The sequence below is a fragment of the Callospermophilus lateralis genome, chromosome 8 (genome assembly GCF_048772815.1).
Source record: "Callospermophilus lateralis isolate mCalLat2 chromosome 8, mCalLat2.hap1, whole genome shotgun sequence".
NCBI lineage: Eukaryota > Metazoa > Chordata > Mammalia > Rodentia > Sciuridae > Callospermophilus > Callospermophilus lateralis.
The window spans coordinates 91585207-91606325 of record NC_135312.1 but is presented as its reverse complement, the minus strand read 5'-3'; the positions used below and the strand labels follow the sequence as shown (position 1 = coordinate 91606325).

At 33.6% G+C, this 21119-nt stretch overlaps 1 protein-coding gene and 1 pseudogene across 1 annotated transcript in view; one reads left to right on the top strand and one right to left on the bottom strand.

Annotated features, from left to right (window-relative positions):
* The window catches only part of Bank1 (B cell scaffold protein with ankyrin repeats 1), a 281934-nt gene that overhangs the window by 32310 nt on the left and 228505 nt on the right, over positions 1-21119 (top strand). Inside the window, exon 2 of the mRNA XM_076864747.2 lies at positions 2899-3297. Within this exon, the coding sequence (XP_076720862.2) occupies positions 2899-3297 (399 nt within the window). The remainder of the gene's footprint in view (positions 1-2898; positions 3298-21119) is intronic.
* Positions 1743-2489, bottom strand: LOC143406395 (large ribosomal subunit protein uL30 pseudogene; annotated as a pseudogene).

The following is a 21119-nucleotide window of genomic DNA, read 5'->3' as shown; positions in this document are numbered from 1 at the left end:
TAACTGCTTAGCGGCATGTGAATTATTAGTAAATAGTAATTCAGAAAATTGAAGACGAATATACTGAAATGATTTCACTTATAGAGAAGAAAGGAATGGCATTCAATGACAATCTTGAGGCTTTTGAAAATTTCCAGATAGAGATTATTGACAAAGTATAAATCAAATACAAATGTATAAAGAAGGCTCAATTTTCAACATCAGTAAAAGTGGCTTTAGGGTATTGAAAAAGACTACCTGTGTAATTTTCTTGAGAAATTTTGGAGGCAGTTTGTGATGGTCTCTAGAATGGATTTCTTATATTTATTAGCCTATTGCAATACCTAACCCAGTAATAGAAGTGCTCATTCTGTACTTTAATATGTCCTCAAAGCTTATTATATATTTTATTGACTTGAGTGTTAGAGTCAAGAAGCAAATTCTGTGAATTCTTAGATAACCATACCCTTCAGGTGCAGCGTACAGTCCTTTTCCTTCCTCTTTTTCCTGGACAGGAAACCAGACTCCCAATAACCTTCCCACACTTTACATACCTTAAGATCACCCCACCACCAGCTTAATAGTGTCTAACCTATATCACTACAAAGAATCTATCTTAATCTTTTAAATAATGTTACCCTGTCCTTGGCTGTTAGAATTATAGGCAGTGGAGCAGCCAGACTTCTCTGGAATTCTGATTGTAGAAGGATGTCAGTTTTCCCATCTGTAAAATGGGAAATATATTAGTATCTACTTAGTAGGTAATTTTGAGGCTTAAATGAAGTAGAATATATAAAACACATATAGACCTAGTTTAAGTGTGCTCAGTATTTTTATTATTGCTGGTTTAATTTTGCTCTGATGATTTTATAACCATAGAGGAGCTGCTTATCCTGGTTATATTTAATATAAAGAAAACTTTTCCTCCACTGTTACTCAAACATAAAAATACTGAATTATAACATGATATCTGTGTTTGTTCAACAAGTGACTATTTATCCTCCAAACTGAGAGACTACACAGTGACAGAATTGTACCGATGATTCACACGCAACTTGCACATGATTCTTCCACAATTTTTTGCCAGATGTTTATTTCTAATGTTTTACATAAAAATATATTCAAACAATTATTGAATATTTGTTCAGAAAATTATGGTAGGAATGAGTAGGAATCAATAAATTGAAAGATAATTTGCCTTTGGATAAGTACTTATAGGATGAGAAAAGACAAAAAAATACATAAAATCAGTAATTCAATAACAATTTAAAAGTTCTCAAGATCATTAGCTGCTCACTGCCCTGCCTCCGTTGTGCTGAACACACATCCTGAATCCCAGAGAAAAGCAGGATTGTGGATTACAAGACTTTTAGTACCTTGTTTTCCATCCTTTTGATACCATACAAACTGACATTTAAAGATGATCATTTTGTTTTGCAAAATGATACACATTTATTATTAAAAATATAAACAATATCCAGATACAGATCATTGACAAAGTATAAATCAAATATAAATGTATAAAGAAGGCTCAATTTTCAACATCAGTAAAAGTGGCTTTAGGGTATTGAAAAAGACTACCTGTGTAATTTTCTTGAGAATCTATCTTAATCTTACATCACCCTCATAAACAACCATTGCTAACAACTAAGGAAATTAGAAATTACTTTGGGTAGATAGTCAGGAAATGCTTTCTATTTATTTATTTATTTATTTTTGAGAGTAGGTATTGTTTTATTAACTAACAAGATTACAAAAGTACCTTAGATCATCCTTCTAATAAGCCTGTGTAACTGGTCTCCCCCTATGACCAGCATTTCCACCATCTACAAAATGGGTGGTCTTTTTCTTCATTCCATGTCCTGGAGAAGATAATTTGAAGGGACACAGAAGTTATTTGCTTCTTTGAAGCATCTTCTAACAATGTAGATCTCATGAATCAGATCCTCCCCTCAGATGATGCCTCTGTCAAGGCAATTTGTTTCTTATTGATTTTGCCATATACACGCTTATAGATTAGTGCAGTCACCAACTTCAGGTTTGGGTACCCCCATGCAGCATATGATTCCACAATCCTGGGCATGTTAATTGAATTCTTATTGAGCTTACCAAAGTGCCATTGAAGATCTGTCAAAGGTAAAGAAGTTGTAACACCTAATGAACCTTTGGGTTCACACCATTGATATCGTTGATTCTGATGACCAATGCCAATTTGGGTTCTGCAGGTACATAGAAGTTGCCAGATGTTCTTGTTACCCTAACCTTTCAAATCTCCACTCTGTACATCTGCCTATGTCCCTTGTGGTAATGCTTGGCTTTTTCATAGATAAGCTTACTCCTTGCCTTTTGAAGCAGATTTTGGGCAAACTTCTTTAATACTTTTGCTTTTTCCCAAGGGTTTCTGACATAGCACGAACCTCCTTTTCCTTCTCTTTGGCACCCTCTGTGGTTCCAGTTGGAAAAGAGAGAAGGGAATGATTTTTAATTAAAAATAAGATCATACTCTTCATGTTACTTGCAAATGAAAAATTATTGTTGAGTAAAATTGATGGAAATGTTACTTTTCTGATAAAAATGTCTTCATTCCAAATATTTTTTAGCTTATTTATTATTGTTTAGGAAGAAATGATGACACAATAAATATTGAGAGAATGAGGTCACTTTTTAAATTACATTTCAACTTTTGGCTCTATAAAAAGTCTAAATTCTGTGAAGGGTGATATTCTTATTTTGTTTACCCAAAATCAGTTTCCACATTCTATATGTTTTGCGGTGGGGGGGTGGTATCAGGGATTGAACTCAGGGGCAAGCACATTAGCATATTGCCTAAAGAATACATTGGCAGATTATAAAAATAAATCAAATATAGACTGCTATTAGCATTTTTAAAAGATAATACGTTATTTTCTCTGTTTCTAGGAAATGCAAAAGACATCATGATACTATATGAAGAAGATGCTAAGGAATGGGCTTTGTACTTGAGAGAAGTATTTTTCCATGTTGTGAAAAGAGAAGCAATCCTGTTATATTGCTTAGACAGTTTCTCTCTTCAGCATTTGGAATTGCTAAGCTTAAACTCTTATAAATGTAAACTTTTGATATTATCCAATGACCTGCTTAAAGACCTAACTTCAAAGAAGCGTCAGTTTCTGGAAGAAGTTCTTGATTCACCAGAAAGTGTTGTTACTCTGCTTTGTGGGATGAAGAGCTCAAGTCAGCTATATAAATTATTAAATATCTCTGGAAGCCCATGGGAAATCTCAACAGAGCAGGAGCCTGAAGACTACATTTCTATCATCAAGCAAATCATATTCAGAGGTAGTGTTGCCAAATCCTCTTTATTTGTTGGTTTTGATTTTATTTTGTCTATTTTTTATACTTTATAAATTTAAAGTTTTATTTTTAAACCAATGAAAATCTGATGCTAGGATTAAAAGTAGAAAAACAGAAGCCAAATTTATTTAACAGTATGTTCATAGCAGCTTAATTAACAATAACCAAGCTAGAGAAATAGCTCAGGTGTCCTGCAAAAGATAAAAGGAGAAAGAAAATGTGGTACATATACATGATGGAATATTGTTCAGCCATAAAGAATAATGGAATTATGACATTCACCAGTAAATGGATAAAACTGGAGACTATCGTGGTTGAAATAAGCCAATCCCCCAAAAAACAAAGGCTAAATGTTCTCTCTGATATGCTGATGCTGACTCACAAAAGGTGGAAGGGAGGGAAGAGAAGAAGCTCCCTGGATTGAACATAGGATAATGAGGGAAGAGGGGGATTGGAATGGGAAAGACAGTAGAATTAATTGGATATAACTTTTCTATGTTCATATATGAACATGCGGCCAGTGTAACTCCACATCATGTATAATCACAAGAATGGGCAGTTATACTCCATGTATGTATGTTATGTCAAAATACATCCCACTGTCATATATGATTTTTTAAAAAGAACAACAACAAGAAAGAACTGTGTTAGTTTTTCTTTAAGGTTTGGTAGAACTAAGCTGAGAATCCTTCATATTTTAGGCTTTTCTTTCTTGAAAGGCTTTTAATTGCTGTTTTAATTTCATTACCTGAATACTTGTCTATTTAGATTTTGTACATCTTTTCTGGTTCAATTTGGACAGATAATATGTGCCCCCAAATTTGTCAGTGTCTTTTAGATTTTCCAATTTATTGGAGTACAAATTTTCAAAATCGTGTCTATGATCCTCTGGATTTCAGAAGTGTCTGTGGTAATATCTCCTTTGTCATTGATAATTTTGTTGATTTGGGTTTTTTCTTTCTGTTGGTTACTTGGGTTAAGGGTTTATCAATCTTATTTATCTTCTCAAAGAACCAACTTGCTTTGTTTTTATGTACTTTTGTTATTCTCAATTTGATTCATTTTGGTTTCAATCTTAATTATTTTCTGTCCTATACTGTTTTTGGAATTAGTTTGTTCATATTTTTATGAGGTTTTCAAGTGGAGAAAGCGTATTTGAGATTTCTCTATTTATTTAATATAGGCACTCAGTGCTATATAGGCACTGCAAATGCCATGATTTTGTTCTCTTTTAATGCTGAGTAATGTTCCATTGTGTACATATACCAAAGTTTCCCTATCCATTCATCTACTGAAGGGCATCAGGGATGGTTTTACAATTTAGCTATCATTCCTGTAGTATGCTGTTTTTAAGTCCTTTAGGAATAAATCAAGGAGTGGAATAGCTGGGTCAAATGGTGGTTCCATTCCCTGTTTTCCAAGGAATCTCCATACTGCTTTCCATATTGGCTGCACCAGTTTGCAGTCCCGGCAGCAATGTGTGAGTGTGCCTTTTCCCCTACATTCTCGCCAACACTTATTATTGTTTGTATTCTTGATAGCTGCAATTCTGACTGGAGTGAGATGAAATCTTAGAGTAGTTTTGGTTTGCATTTCTCTAATTGCTAGAAATGTTGACCATTTTTTCATGTTTGTCGACTGATTGTATAACCTCTTCTGAGAAGAGCTGGTTCAGTTCCTTGGCCCCTTTACTGATTAGGTTATTTGGGTTTTTGGTGTTAGGATTTTTGAGTGTTTTATATATCCTAGAGATTAGTGCTCTGTCTGATGTGCTTGTGGTAAAGATCTGCTCCCATTCTGTAGGCTCTCTGATGGTTTCTTTTGATGAATATGGCCTTTCTCTGATTCTCCAGGCTGCAGTGTGAGGGCAGGCTTTACCCCAGATCTCCAATCTCCAGGATTGCAGTTTCTTAATGAAGAGAAGATAGGGTAGGAGCAAAAGAAATTTTGAAATATTAAAAAAGTTAACAAAGGAAAGGCAGGAGATAGGTAGCAAATGATGGTTATAAAGTAGGAATAAAAATAACAAATTAATAAAGAAAAGAAGAGGAAACAATAAAATTTGCTTATTATTTGGAGAAAGAGTGATGTAGGGGCAATAAGAGAGACAAAACACAAGGTACAAACAAACAACCAAATGTAACAACAAAACAGCACAAATTCACTTATAATTATGCCCCACCTAAGTTAAACCAAGTGAAGAATGAAACAATAATATATATTATGAATATATATTATTGTTTATATATGAATTTATGGGGTGATGGCCAGCATCTCATTAATGGGTTCTTCTTCCTGCCAAGGAGGGTGTAAACCACCTGAGAAATTAGAGTCTAGAGTAATTAGTGAAGAAAAAAAAACAAAGAGTCAGAAATATATTTTCAAAAACAGAGCCCCTGATATATCCAGTCCACACAAGAGCTGGAACTAGACAAAAGAAAATGGCTCCAGTGGTTTATTTAAGGGAGTAAATCAAAGACAGGAAGGTTTCAAGGGTGGAGTCTTGCTTTGTGATGTACAATCAGCAGGTTGATTGGAATCTTGGCAGGTCACACCTATCCCAGGTGCTATGTGTGACATGGAAGAGCAAAATAGGAATTCACAATGTTTCTGGGCAGTCTTATACATAGGAAATGTCCACTGGGAGTTCCCAGACACCAGGTGTTCCTATTGACTAGGCTACAAGGCTGACAAAGTCCACACACAGCCCACAGACAGCTCGTGACATAAATTTATATATATATATATGTTATATCCTAACCTATTCCCATAATGAGAACACACACAAGAAAGTAAAACAGTTATAAAATATAATGAAATGATGTTTGAAAAAAATTTATAAATTAAAAAAGGTAAAAATTGAGGTTGAGTATTGCACAGGGGAAAGAAAGCTGAAAATCCTTAATGAGAAATAAAGGGCTTATCTTAGTTGAGGTAATGATCACAATTATAGAAAAAGTTGGATTTTTATTCTTCATATTTTTATTTTTTTTTACTCTGCAACCCTTGGGCAAAGAACTGGAGGCTATGACATCTGACATTTTTGTGTTCTTCAATTAGCTGTCAGTCATGGTGGTTAGGAGCTAAAGTTAGTTGTAGTAGCTCTCAGCATGCTATCTCTCAGTTTATGGTGGAATAGTTGGAGGAGTGCTAAAGAATTATTTGTTCCTGTAGCAGAGGTGGTGCAGAGTTTCAGTAGCTGGTGTTTGGTTTCGGGTGACTGTTGGAACTCTGTCAGTAGGTATTTGAGCCTTGATCCACACTCTTGGATTCTTGGGAGATACAAATCTCTGATGGACATCTGGGTCTCAGTTGCCTCTCATAAATTCCACTTTTAAGGTGCAGAGTCAAAAACTCCATAGGATTTACATTCACTGCTATGAATGAGAATTTCCCAGTATTAGTCTTGGAGTACAGATGCTCCTATGTGGCCATTATTGGCATCTTTCCAATAGCTCTTATGGAATTCCAGCAATAAAGGAACTCTATCTCTATCCTTAGTATCCTTAGCCTGAATGTCCTGAGCACAATTTTCTTTGCATTTATTTTAGTCACACTAGTCCAAGCACACCATACAGCCTATAATAGGCAACTGCTGGATACACTGGAAACCTCTTTTATGAATTTGCTATCTCTGCCTCTGCTTGAGATTTTAATTGACTCCTAGTGATCCTGTTCCCACAAGACTGTCCACTTGTGGGACAAGTGATTTTGGTTGCCTTTCACTCAACAGCTTCCCATACTGACTCTAAGTACACTAAGATCTCTCTCTCTCTCTCTCTCTCTCTCTCTCTCTCTCTCTCTCCTACAGGTTCCCAAAGCCACTCTCTCATTGCCTGCTCTTCAGCAGTTGTGACTGCTATACTGCTGCCAGCCAACCTGCCACATCTCTAACATATTATTTCATCTATTATGTTCAAAGTTTCCAACTTTCTGTGTCTCTATGCTTTCTTTTGCTGTCCAGTATTGAATTTCTGTGAGTTCCTTTAGTTACTCACTTCACTGAGGATTAGTCATTCCACTTTTTACTTGAGGTACCATAAAGGATTAGATGTGAGGTGTCCCCAAAAGCTCACGTGTGAGACAATGCAAGAAGGTTCAGAGAAGAAATGATTGGGTTCTGAGTCTTAACCCAATCAGTGAATTAATTCCCTCATAGGGATTAACTGAGTGGTAACTGAAGTGGTAGGGTGTGGCTGGAGAAGAGGTGGTAATTGGGGTGCAGCTTTGGGGTATATATTTGTATCTGGCAAGTGGGGAAATTTCTCTGCTTTCTGATCACCACGTGAGCTGGTTCCCTATTCCACATTCTTCCACCATGATGTCTTGCCTCATATTGAACCCTAGGAATGGAGCCAGCTGTCCATGGAGTAAAACCTATGAAATTGTGAGCCCACAAATAAACTTTTCCTCCCTATACAATTGTGCTGATTGGGTCCTTTACTCACAGAAGTGAAATAGTTGACTAAAACAGGTGCTAAGAAACTGCTGGGAATTTCATCTTTTCTCTCATCTGCCATCTTGTCTAATCCCACAACATGCTTTTAACTTGTGGTCTCATGTGCCATTGAGTTGTTTTATTTTGTTTTCTCTCTCTCCCCTGCTCTCTGCTTCTGTTTATCTGTTTTAGTATTCTTCAAATATATTAAGCTTTTTAATTTTGTTTGAAGAGAAAAATAGTTACGATTGAAAATTATGAAAAAATTACAAAAAAAAGTGCATGTAAAGTACAAGTAATTGACTGCCACATATTTCTCAAGACAAAAGAGCACCAAAGATTGATAGCCAAATTTCAAGTGATTGTTCACCCTCATAATTTCTGCGTTTTGAAGAATTCAGTTTGTTTTGGCCATTTAAATTATGATATCAGTATAATATTGAATATATTTTTGTTACTTTAGTTGTTTTGTGATGAATACCTTTGGGATCTATGTAAGTGGTATTCTGCTACACCTTCAAATGATATTCTTTTTCATATTTGATGATAGGAAAATACACATTTTATAGACAACATAGTACTATTTTTGAAGATATTATTAACATTCAAGTTTAGGACTCTAATTTTTTTAGAGTAACAGATTAACCAAATGGAAAATATGGCCATTTCGTGTGCAAAAAGATGTTCAAATATGACATATTTGCCTGAGATACAAGAATGCAACCAGTATATAAGTCTATAAGCAATTTCTAAACCATAGATAATATAACTTTTACATGTGGATTGTGTTCCTGAACAAAATTTGTTCTAATTGCTGTTGTCTATGCAACAATAAATTTGCTTTAATAAACTGCCTAAGTCGTCTGCTACATTATTTTATGTTTCTCATTGTTATTCATGATGATTATATAGAGTCTGGTTTTCAAAATTGAGAAAAGTATAAAAGTGGATGAAATGGGACAAAAGATGTGGAATTCAATTTTTACTGTCCCTTTTCCACTTTTTTCCATCGAATAGAGAAATTATACAATGAATAAAGGAAACCTTTTATGCAGGAACATGCTGTGATAAAGAGAATAATAAAAATTCCAGGAAAGTCATAGTAATAATTAACTGTTTAATATATTCACATAGACAAAGAAAAATCAGAGGGAATTTTATAAAACTTAATGAAGGAGAGAGATGTTTTATAATTAAGACTCCAGAGAAAAGTTTTAATATTAAAAAAGTTAAAGAGAAATTCATGTTTCATCGGAGTATTTTATTTCCTTTTAAAGAATTAAGAACAGTTCATTTTCTGTTTATCTAATTCTCAAATTGACAGTAATAAACATCAAACATTTTTCCACTTTTCTGCATGTTTTACAACCTCTTTGACACTATTTCTTCTTTTTTTTGGGGGGGGGGTCCTCTATTTTCTTATTTATTTTTGTTTTCTTACCTAATATTCTCCTTGTAGTCTTTCCACCTTGTGGGATTCACACAGCATTGTTTACATGTAATTTAAATATTTGACTTCAACATTATATAAAATCAACTAGCAGTTTTGATATCAGCATTGTGAACTTTCATCCTCCCTTTAATTGAAAAATGTTAACATCGTCTGTGATGCGGGCACATTCCTGGGCCTCTGAGCTCCCTTACTTTTGTTCTCCATCTGTCAACTTCTGAATGACTCAGCTCCTTGTCTTGCTGTGCGCACACCTTGATTACCTTTGCCAACAGCTCTGTGCAAGGCAGATTTTTTTTTATATTTTCTTCAACTTCAAATGAGAGGGGGAAAAATAAGTACTAATGTTTTTCAGGAAGAAGTCATTTTTATTTTGTTTTCATAGTACAGAACCAAGGATTTTAGTTTATTAGTTTTAATAAATCGCAAAGAAGAAGCCTAAAATGAAGAGTAGTTGTAGCAACAGAAGAGTTACTGGAGAAACGAAACAAAAACCAGTCATGCACAATCAACACAACAAAACACACCATCACCATCACCATCAGAGCATTGTTTCCTTGCTCTCACTTGGGGCAGTGGTTGCTGGAAGAGCTCTGGTTGGCTGGGTCTGCTCAGAACTGGTCGGGGAGCCCACCAAGGCCTGTCAGATGACATCCATCTGCAATTTATTTTGGGAGTAATGTGAGGCTGGACTCCAGATTATCTTTAATATTGTGAATTACCTTTTTTTTTTAATGTTTCAGTTGAATACATTTAAAGGTTTTGGAATCATTCACATTTTGTATTTGAGTTCATTTGTCTTACTTAGTTTCCTTGGAATTTGTTAACTTTCCTTGTCTTTAAATTTATTAGCATGAAATTGTTTATAATTTTCTTTTATATTTCTGTGCTGCATGCAATTTTGTACCCCTTTTTATTTCTAAGGTCATTTATTAGTTTCCTTTTCAAATAATTAATCTCAAAAGTTTGTCAATTTTATTTGCTTCCCCTCTCCCTTCCATAAAGGACAACCTTATGAATTTTTGAAAGATATTTTCTATTATATACTTTTTTATTTTCCTAAATTTTTGATAATATAGTTAATATTTTTTATTTATATTTCCTTTGGATTTTTAAAATGCTTACCTCTTAGACATGTAGGCTTGTATATTTTCCTTTTACAATAGATACTTATGGCTATAATTTCTTTAAAGTACTTCTTCATCAACACCCCCTAAATTTATTCCAATTCTTTAATTTCAATTCTACGTATTTTCTAAACTTATTGTGATTTCTTCTGTAGAAATTTTCAATAAAGAGAGCATGGGGTTTTATTTATTTTTGTCATTGACTTCTAAATTTAATTTTGTGATCACAGAATATGGTCTTTGTTATTCAGGTATTTTGAATTTATGACATTGCTCTTGTGGCCTGATTTTTGTGGGTTTTTTTACACCACTTTTAAAATGTTCAATACATTCTTGAAAGAAATATTTAGTCTTCACATTTAGTGTGAATGGTTTTTTATGACCATTAGATTAAACTTGTTATTCATAATGTAAATTTTTACCTTCTTTTATATTGAACTACCTTTACACATGTGCTCTATCTTCAAATATTAGGTGTATCTTACAAATGACACATATCCTAGTTTTAAAAATTCAGTCTCACAATGGTAGTCTTTTAGATATGTAATCAGATATACAATTTAACCAAGCTGTATTGTCTGTGATACCTGATATATATGTATTCCATTATACAATCTTACTTAGTGCTTTCCATACATTACATATTTTTCCTTAATTTTATTTTTTTTCCTCTCTGGATTGAGTCCTCCTATTTATTCTATTTAATTCTATTTAATTCTTTCAGTAGCCTAGAAATTTTAAGAAGAATGTTTAATTTCACGGTTAAATTATCAATATTACCATGTATGAAAACATGAAAAAAAATTATCAATATTACATCTACTGTTTTTCTTTTCTTCTGAAAAGTTGAAAGGCTTTATAATGCTATAACTTATTATTTCTTTTCTGATTTTATAGGACAATTATTCCATCTTTTATCATGTTTTTGATTTTTATAGAATCAATATTTGGGGCTGGGGATGTGGCTCAAGGGGTAGCGTGCTCGCCTGGCACGCGTGCGGCCCGGGTTCGATCCTCAGCACCACATACAAACAAAGATGTTGTGTCCGCCAAAAAACTGAAAAATAAATATTGAAATTCCCTCTCTCTCTCTCTCTCCCTCTCTCTCTCTTAATAAAAAAAAAGAATCAATATTTGTTTACCTTAAATAACATTATTTACAATTTTTTTTGTACTATTCTCAAACACTCCTTTTAGAATGTGTTTTTCTCCAGGAAGTTTATCATTGGAAATTCTCTTTTGTGAACTCTGTTAAATTCAGTTTTGACTTCAGCAAAAATGTCATAATTTGCATCTTTATTGAAAATTAGCTTCTCTGATAAGGGAAGTCTGGGTATTTTTTCTGAGTCCTTGAAAATATTTTTCGATTTTCTCACTTTTGTTGTTACCATTGAAAAACCCGTTGACAACTGTTTCTTTGTACGCAATCTGTTTTCTCATTCACTGCTATTAAGATGTCCATGTTGTCTTTGGGTGTCTAGCTACTTATTTTTTAAATTTATATGATGTGTAACTGCTCATGTTCCTTACAACTACAATTCCATGTATTTTGATAATCTGAACAAAATGCTGAGCCATTACACTTTCCATAGTTTTCCTCTCCTTCCATTTAGTCATGTCCATGTACAACCTTTCTTCCCCTCCCTCTCTTTTCTGTACTCCTTGCCCATCCCTTCATACCTGCCATCCCTCAATCCCTCTGCTTCATTGTATTTAATTTATTCATATTTATATTTCAGATAATAGATTTGTCTGCTATTTCTCATTCTGCTGTTGAAAATGATTGAGTTTCTTATTCTGGTTATTATGTGCTGTAACATTTTTCATTTCCAATAGTTCCATTTAGAGGTTTATCAAAGCCTGACCCATTTCATATTCTGATTTCTTCACAATCTTGTTTTCCAGTTTTATTTTTTATTAGCTTAATCTTTTATCCCCCTGAAAATAGTAATTTGTTTATTGCTGGCCTGATTCTCTGAGGGATATAACATGGACATTTATCTATGGGAATACTTTGAGGCCTGATTTCAATACATTTGCTAAAGAGAAGATTTGGATTTGAATTTTTTTTGTCAGGGAAGTTGAATTTCCATCTGGGATCACTTTAAGCTAAATTTTTGACTTGGAGTTTGGGAGGCTCCACCTCCCTCCCCCCCCCTCAGTAAACCTTCAAGTCCTAAACCCTCATTAATACTCTTAGTTTGGAAACCTTAAGAGATGATTGTTCTACTTTTCTTTTCTGCTGAGAACCAAGAAAAAAAAATTCTCTTTGCAGGTTTGGGTGACCCTGATTTATAGGAAGGCCTCTCGTCCAACCTTTCCCTTTGCTCAGGCTCTGACTCTCCTGTCTAATGGTTATGGAGCTCTTCACAACCCAGCACCACCTAGCACCAGCTAATATGATGGGGATCATCATATTAGTTCAGAGCAGATGTGGGCCCCAGTGCAATCCCTGAACAATATGAATTTGTGCTTATTTGTTGTTTTGGCCTCTGAGAAGTTCTCTTTCTTTACATTCAGATCATTGATGAATGAATGATTATTATTATTAATGTGATTATCTGTAGTGTTTTAGGTTTGATATAAAAGGACTGATAATTCTGAATTTCTGCTCTGTTATGTTAGAAACATTTTATGTTTACATTGTTATGTAGAACAAAGAGATTAGTAGGAACACTTTTTAAAACTGAGAATCAAATTGTTGTCAGAAGTATAACATGGACTTGAAGCCATTAGAAATTTCAACTAATTGAAAGTTTGGGCATACATTATTGGACAAGGCTTTCAAGATTCTTTGGGTAAAATAACAAAAAACTGTCTATTTGCTTTGTTTCATATTCATATGCTTCAGTTTTATTGTCATAATCCACTTCTGAACTTCAACATCCTACAATGCTTAGTGGATTAACAGTGTGAAATTTGTATATTCCATTGTCTTAACAAGATTTTTAAGTGATTTTATGTGTGTGTGTGTGTGGTGCTGGGAATTGAACCCAGGGCCTTGTCCGTGCGAGGCAAGCACTCTACCACTGAGCTGTATACCTAGACCTTTAAGTGCTGCAAAAAAAAAAAAAAAAATGTATCTTTTTAAAATTTTTAATCAAATAAGAAGTCATATTTCAATTTTTGTAAGAAAGAAATTTCTTAGGAGAAGTGAGGCTTAATCACTTTTTCAAAATAAACCCTCTATGGATCTTTAGAGATTTTTCAGATATATTATGACCACACTTGACTTTTCCGATTATCTGTGAGTTATCAAAGATTTAATTTCATGGCAAGAAAGACGTGATTTCATTAGTTTTCATATTTTGTTGACACTCATGTTCTCTGCTTTAGGTAGTTGTGTTCAAAGTCATGTCAAAGAAAGACTAATTTTTCAGCAGTGAAACTTGTATAACAAAACATGCTGATTTATGTGTGCAATAAGAGCAAATTAGAAATACGTGAAGTATTGCATATTAATTAAATTGCAACATTAGTATTCTGGTTCTCCTGCAAATTACCATCTTAGGGTTACCTTTATGGAGAGCTTATTATAACTAAAACTGTAGTATTCCATATTCCCAGTAATAAACGCCTTTGGTGGGATGTCTAACTGCCCTTGCTCTGTGCACTGGCCTTTGGTCGGATGCTTCAGCAACTAAGATATCCAGAATGCAAGAAAGTACATGAAAACATTCTCAATGACATTAGTCATTAGGAAATACAAATTTAAACTACTATAAAATTTAAGTTACTATATAAATTTAACATGCTAAACAAATTTAAACTACTATATGATATACAACCACTAGAATGGCAGAGGTGTTGAATAACTGGATCAGACAACACTCTTGATAGGAATGTAAATGGTACAAGCATTTTAGAAAAAGTTTTATAGTTTCTTAAAAAATTAAACAAACACAAATTATTGTGATCCAGTTATTTCATTACTATATACCCAAGAGAAATGAACACATATGACTACACAAATATTCATAGAAGCTTTTCTTGTAATAGGCAAAAACTGGGAACAACCCAAATATTTAGAGAAATTTATAAACAATTTGTAAAATGTCTGTTAAGTGAAATATTACTCAGCAATAACAAAGAATGTCTATCTGAATACCAATATGGATGGACCTCCGACCCACCCCCCCAAAACAATGAGCTGAGTAGAAAAGAGAGAACATGCTGTATGATTCCAGAAAATACAGAGGTATATAGTGACAGAAAACACATTAGTGTTTGCTGGGGTGTTCAGTATATGGTGCAAAGGGGAAGGAGCAAGCTAGACCCAAGCTTGAGGAAATTTGGGGGGTGATGGATATTTTCATTATTTTAATTATGGTGATGGATATTGTTTTAGTCAGCTGTTCTTTGCTGTGACCAAAAGACCTGATGGGAACATAAAAGAGGAAACATTTATTTTAGCTTACTGCTTCAGAGGTCTCAGTCCATAGACAACTGACTCCAAGCTCTGGGTCCAAGTTGAGGCAGAATGTCATGGTAGAAGAATGGTCAAAGAAAGCAGCTCAGGGCATGGCCACCAAGATGCAGAGAGCTCTGTTCACCAGGACAAAATATAAATTCCAAAGGCACACCCCCAGTGAACCACCTCCTCTAGTTACTCCCCAACTGCCTACAGTTACCACCTAGTTAATCCATATCCATGGCTGATCCACTGATTAGGTTACAACTCTCACAATAAAATCATTTCACTGCTGGAAGTTTTGGCATTCTCTCTAGTCATCGAATTATACATGTAAACATATGCAGTTTAAACGTGTATGTGTCAATTAAACATACATGAACTTGTAAAAATTTCAGGCTAGAAATTTAATAAAATTATTTTTAGTGCTTCATCAGGGAAAATCTTTTATGAACTTTACATCTACTTTAACCATGTTTGCATGATGGTTAATCGCACAGTTTGGTGCCACTGCCTTTATTCATACTGAGGTGACAACTGTTTTGCTCTTCGTTACTTTTGCACCATAATACACAAATTATATCTTCATATACTGTGAAAATTGTTTCAACCTCATGGACCCCATCAATCACTGTTCTAGTCTGCAGTTTTTCCTCTTGACTTCACATTGTTTATTTCCCACCTCCAGATTTGCTAAATCAGTTTTCTTCTTTGCCTCCATAGAAAAATGCAGCCCTAGTCATCCGTTCCATATTTTAGTTAAAGGCATCACTACCACCCCCACCTCTGCAGAATTATCACAGAACTCTTCCCCTCTCCCGATGCAATTAATTTCTCTGCCTTAGAAATGTTTCTACTTTCTCCACCCATTACTGAGGTCTTCATCTGTTCTTTCATAGGTTACTGCCAGACGATTCCAACTGGCAACCTGCTTCTTTCTTCTCTACTCTTCTAAAACATATACTAGCTTAGAGAGTTCTACATTTCCGAGAGAATAAAATCAGAACACCATAGAGCAGCAGAAAAGTCTTCTCATAATCAAATATCATAGGAAGGATTTTTAAAATTTGCAGAAGGATTAAAGACCTTCCTTTGATTGTTCACTAATAAAGATAATAATGAATTGATTCTAACAAAGAAGGGTAATGATAACTTAGTATATTTAGGACAAAGACCAGTAGAATTGTTTTTGTACTTCGAGAATTTATTAAAGTTTAAAAATTATTAGCTGCCAACTTTAACATCAGGGATTGAATATCTGCTTTTTAAACTTTCTCTAAGAAACTATTAGTTCATTATAACTTCAGAATACCAATTAAAATGATGGATTGTGTGAAAAGTACATTACTCAAAAAGTCTGAATTATGAATGTGAGTTCAGGTATTTGATACTTTATACAAGGGTTCTATTTTGCCCCAAAGAATTTTGGTGGTTTGTATAATTTAATAAAGCAGCTCAAATTATTTCTGAGGCTATAAAGACTAAAGTTTCAAGTTCTTGCCCTCAATTTATGATACACATTTAACTTTTTTTGAAGAATATATTTTAATAAATTTGTCTTTTTAAATTCTATTTTTCCTTATTTGTATTTTGATTTTTTTCTACATTTTTTTGTTATTATATATCAAGAATGAAACTTAAACTCCAAAATTGTTAATAGTAGTTCATCAGTCCTAGACACTAGAATAAAACTGTGATTTATTTCTTCCCAATAAAATACAAGTGTGGTAGTTGTTCAGGATATTTTTAGTTGTGTTGGCAACAGCATTCTTTACTCTCAGCAGCTTTTAATCATATTAAAATTATGAAAGTGGTGCCCTCTTTTCTGGATTTCTACCATTTCTCTTGCATTACTCAGGAGCATTGTGCCATTAACTGCTTAGTAGCTAGCTGAGATATTCTCAACTATTCCAAACATCTTACCTCCTTTTAGATAATTTTCTCTTCATTTTTGTCAAAACTGAGATTTCTTTTTAACATTTCAATTTCACATTCAAAATTTTTAATTGTGTTTGTACTGAACACATATGGAACATTCTCCTCATCATTACTCCCTAAACAATACATTATCTGCTGCATTAATAGCAACATTCCAAGACTCTAGTATTGGACAAGAAATTCCATGGAGCAGTTGCTTGATATCTGTAGTGTGTTAGGTCTAGAACCTCCAGGACCAAACTACAAAGATGCTGAAACCCCTTTTATAAAATGATGTAGGATTTGCATATAAGTTGTACATATCCTCTCATAGAATTTAATCATCTCTAGGTTATTTCTAATATGTAGGAAGATGTAAATGCCATGTAAATGGTTTTTATGTTGTATTGTTAAGGGAGTAATGATGAGGAGAATGTTCCATATGTGTTCAGTACAAACACAATTAAAAAATATTTTTGATCTATTGTCTCCTTTTACATTTCCTTTGGACTGAACCCATGGATACAGAAAATTGAAGATACAGAAGGCCAATTGTATAAGCCTGTGACAAAGCACAATTTTACAGTCTTATATTGAATAAAATACTTGACTCTGATAAAATATCTGACACTTGATATTTTGAAGTCCACAGAATTGTCATTCAAGATCTGAGGAACTCTGCCCTTAAGGGATGATTGAGCCATTGGGGGGAATTTTACCAATTATGGCTTGAATGTGCCTTGCCCTAACCAATGATCATCTATTTACTGGTCTCATTAACTATTTTCCTAACAGACACTTTAAACTTTATTTTCTTAATATTAGTAACAACTTTTTCTCCTCCTCACTCATATTTATCCACTTATAAAATAAAGGATCATATCACAGCAGCTAACAGCTAACAGAATGCACCAATATCACTTCATCATATTTTTATGTATCACACAGGGAATAGACTGAGAGGCTGCATATTTTAACTTTATTCTTCACTAAGAAAAACAATAGGCAGTTTAAATTAGATTGAGAAATGAATATTTTAAAAGTCAGACATTTTATGATACCACTAAATGGAAATTCACTGAGGATATATCAATCTATCATCTATCTATCTATCTATCTATCTATCTATCTATGTATGTATGTATGTATGTATGTATTTGGTACCAGGGATTAAACTCAGGGGCACTTGACCACTGAGTCACATCCCCAACCCTATTTTGTATTTTATTTAGAGACAGGTTCTCGTTGAATTGCTTAGTGCCTTGCTTTTGCTGAGGCTGGCTTTGAATTTGGGATCCTCCTGCATCAGCCTCCTGACCTGCTGGGATTACAGGTGTTTACCACCATTCCTGGCTATGTATTTTTAACTTTAAATTTTCCTTAGCTATTGTTATTTAAAATTATTTTTACTACTACCTTAAAATTATTATCTTTTGGGAGTGCTGAAATTTTAAAAAATTTTTATTTGCAAATTATATAATAATAGATTTGGAATGACATTATTTGCCAGGAATTATATGTATGCATTAAATTTTTTGTGGTTGTCTCCTTTTATATTACCTTTGGACTGTAATAGGTATTTTAGGAGAGATGGAATTCAACACAAATCCTTGTCTTAAGCTCACCCTATATTTGTACTTCTTTTGCAGTATTGATTGTTTCACAGTAATATAAAGCATATTTGTAGGGATGTAAGTGAAACTTTAATAGTTTTACATATGAGGAAACTTATTTAACATTAATTTTTATGCAAGCACCTCACAAGAATTCAGAGTTTTTTTTAACACTATCAATATTGGGAACATATATTTTCTAGCTCTACTTGAATGCCACCTGACACCTTAACAAATGTTCTGGCATTGCTTTCACTAAACTGGAAGCTTCTCAAGAAAAAGAGACATGTCTCAATACATTACTCACAATGATTAGTACTATATACAATATTTTTTTTCTTTTGAACTGTCCAAGTTCTTTAAAATTCACTGAAATTCTTTCAGAATGTAAGATGGTATGGTTTATGGCTAATATGTAATTGTTACTTAGTCTTTCAAAGCTACTTAGAGTTAGGAAAAACAAGTGATACAATTGCATTTTGCCCACCCTCTTTTAAGATAAATATTATTTAGTTTCTAATGTTTAACTTTTTCTGTATTTGATCTCAAAAATATATGCTAACTTTGAATAATGGACGAAAACTTTTATAATTCAAATGAAAATATTGAAGACTTTCTGTTTTTTGTCATTATAAAAATAATGCCTGTCTAACAATCTGAATAGTACAAAAATATAAAAGAAGGAAGGAAATGTCACTTAGAATAATACTGAGAAACAAACACTGTTGGTATTTTGACATATTTCATTCCATAGCCAAATTATTATAGTATAGAATGTAAGCTATTTGAAAGTTGAGGAAGTACCTGCCAAATATGTACATAGAATCATTTAAAAGCAAAACCATAGTTTATGTTAGAGAAAAAGCAAAGCACAATGATGAGTATAGACTGTATATCAACAAACATGGGAATAATTTTTTAACATTTTTTTAAAAATCTGAAATGATAGGCCAGGATGTCAGATTTTGCCTTTGGCTAAGAAATAATATATTAACAACTGTTTCATGAGAAAATGAAAATCTCAAAATCAATGTTGCATTTTAATAAAAGATCCAAGTCTGGAACAAATAGTTCAAATAATGAAACAAACTACTAACATATGGAAGCATAGATTCAAGTGGTAATAATGACCTTAATTATACTCAAATGTGCAGTATACCGACTTAGGGCAATCAAGTGTGTCAGAGATAAGCTGAAAACAGATGAACTATTACGAAAAAAGGAAGAATTTTTTATGAGGACTTTTCTAGTACTTCCTATGAAGAAATGTGGAAAATGCTTCTTTTAAATAAATTATACACTAATTCTGGAGTTAAAAGTAGTCTCACATGTTTTCTCCAATGTCTTTATTTGACAGAGGGTGAAATTGGGAAACCCCCCTCCCAGATATTACTTTATTTGTGTAGAGACCATGGTTTGGAAGTGGGGGTATCTAGGAAAATCCAGCTAACTAGAATCACTGGCTTCTCCATTCCAAAGTCCAGCTCTTGAGTAGTGCTAGTACTTACACAGGAAAGCACTTCATTTCTCTTCCCTTGTTTGTTCATGATCGAGATATTCCTTTATTCTCATATTTTTAAACAAGATTTACTTTCTAACATTCATTAATGAATTTCATGAGCCAAGCACTGTTATAAGAACTAAGAAGGATCATCATTACCAATTGATAATGACTCCACATTTGTCACTATAAAAAGGAGTCATTTTCTCTGGCAGTGAGAACCAATCAGACACCATATAACATGCCCCCAACCTGGAATTCTTTGTAAAATAAAACATTCTTGTGAGATAATTCAGTGAGAACAAGAACTGGTATATATGTTCACAAATAACCTGCCATTTCTATGTAAATTAGTAATATAACCAGAACATCAATTTAATGTCACACAGGGTACTTATGGTAATAATTAATGCTGTAGGCATTTTCTCTGAGGGTTTCATCCATATGTTGTTTTTAATAGCTCTGAAAAGTTTGTGTCTTTGATTCTATCAGATCATTTCTGTGGTAAATTGTCTTGTTATGTGCATGGATATAAAGGTGGTTGGGAAACAATATAGTCTACTGACCAAACTCATCTGAAGTCTCTCTAGGTCCTTTTTTGACTCCAGCAGTAACCAGTTGTGGCCTTGGAAGAGTTAATTTACTACGCAGAATCTTACTTTCCTCATTTAAATCAGCAACCCCAACACCTTTCCTCACACTTCTTATCAGTCTTCCTATCTTTGATTTTCTTCCTAGTGCTCACCAACGTCTCCAACATACAATATTTTTAGTCACATTGGTTGTTTTTTCTACTGCCCACTCCCACCCATTTGATTGCAAATTCTCTGAAGGAAGGCTCACTGTCCTATCCTTAACATCCTGAATAGCAACATCTGGTACATAGTTTGCTGATGTTCAAAGAATAAATAAATTAATCTATATAATGAGGATAATATAATTACCTACCTTATAGATTTGGTAGAGTATTAAATGTGTTAATATATGCAAATCATTAGGAATGCTATTTAGTATATAATAAATGTTCAATAGTTGTTATTAGCATTACTGAGGAAATTGGTTTATAAAATCATGGGTGTTCATTTTCTATCCAATCCCTATTTAAGATTCTTTTCCTTTTAGATAATGAATTGATTATGGTTTTCCTTTCACTTGCTAAGCTGGAAGTTTTCATCACTAAAACATCCCAGCTTCCTAGCATTAAGGTAAGACTGACACAGAGGGAAGAGATCACATGCCTGAGACACCTGCTAAGATAATAGTTATTCACTGAGGGTGTAAGAGAGACTCAAGTCCAGTGTCAAGAGCATGAAATTTAAAGTGAAGGGAAAGATTATTTTGTTGACTTCT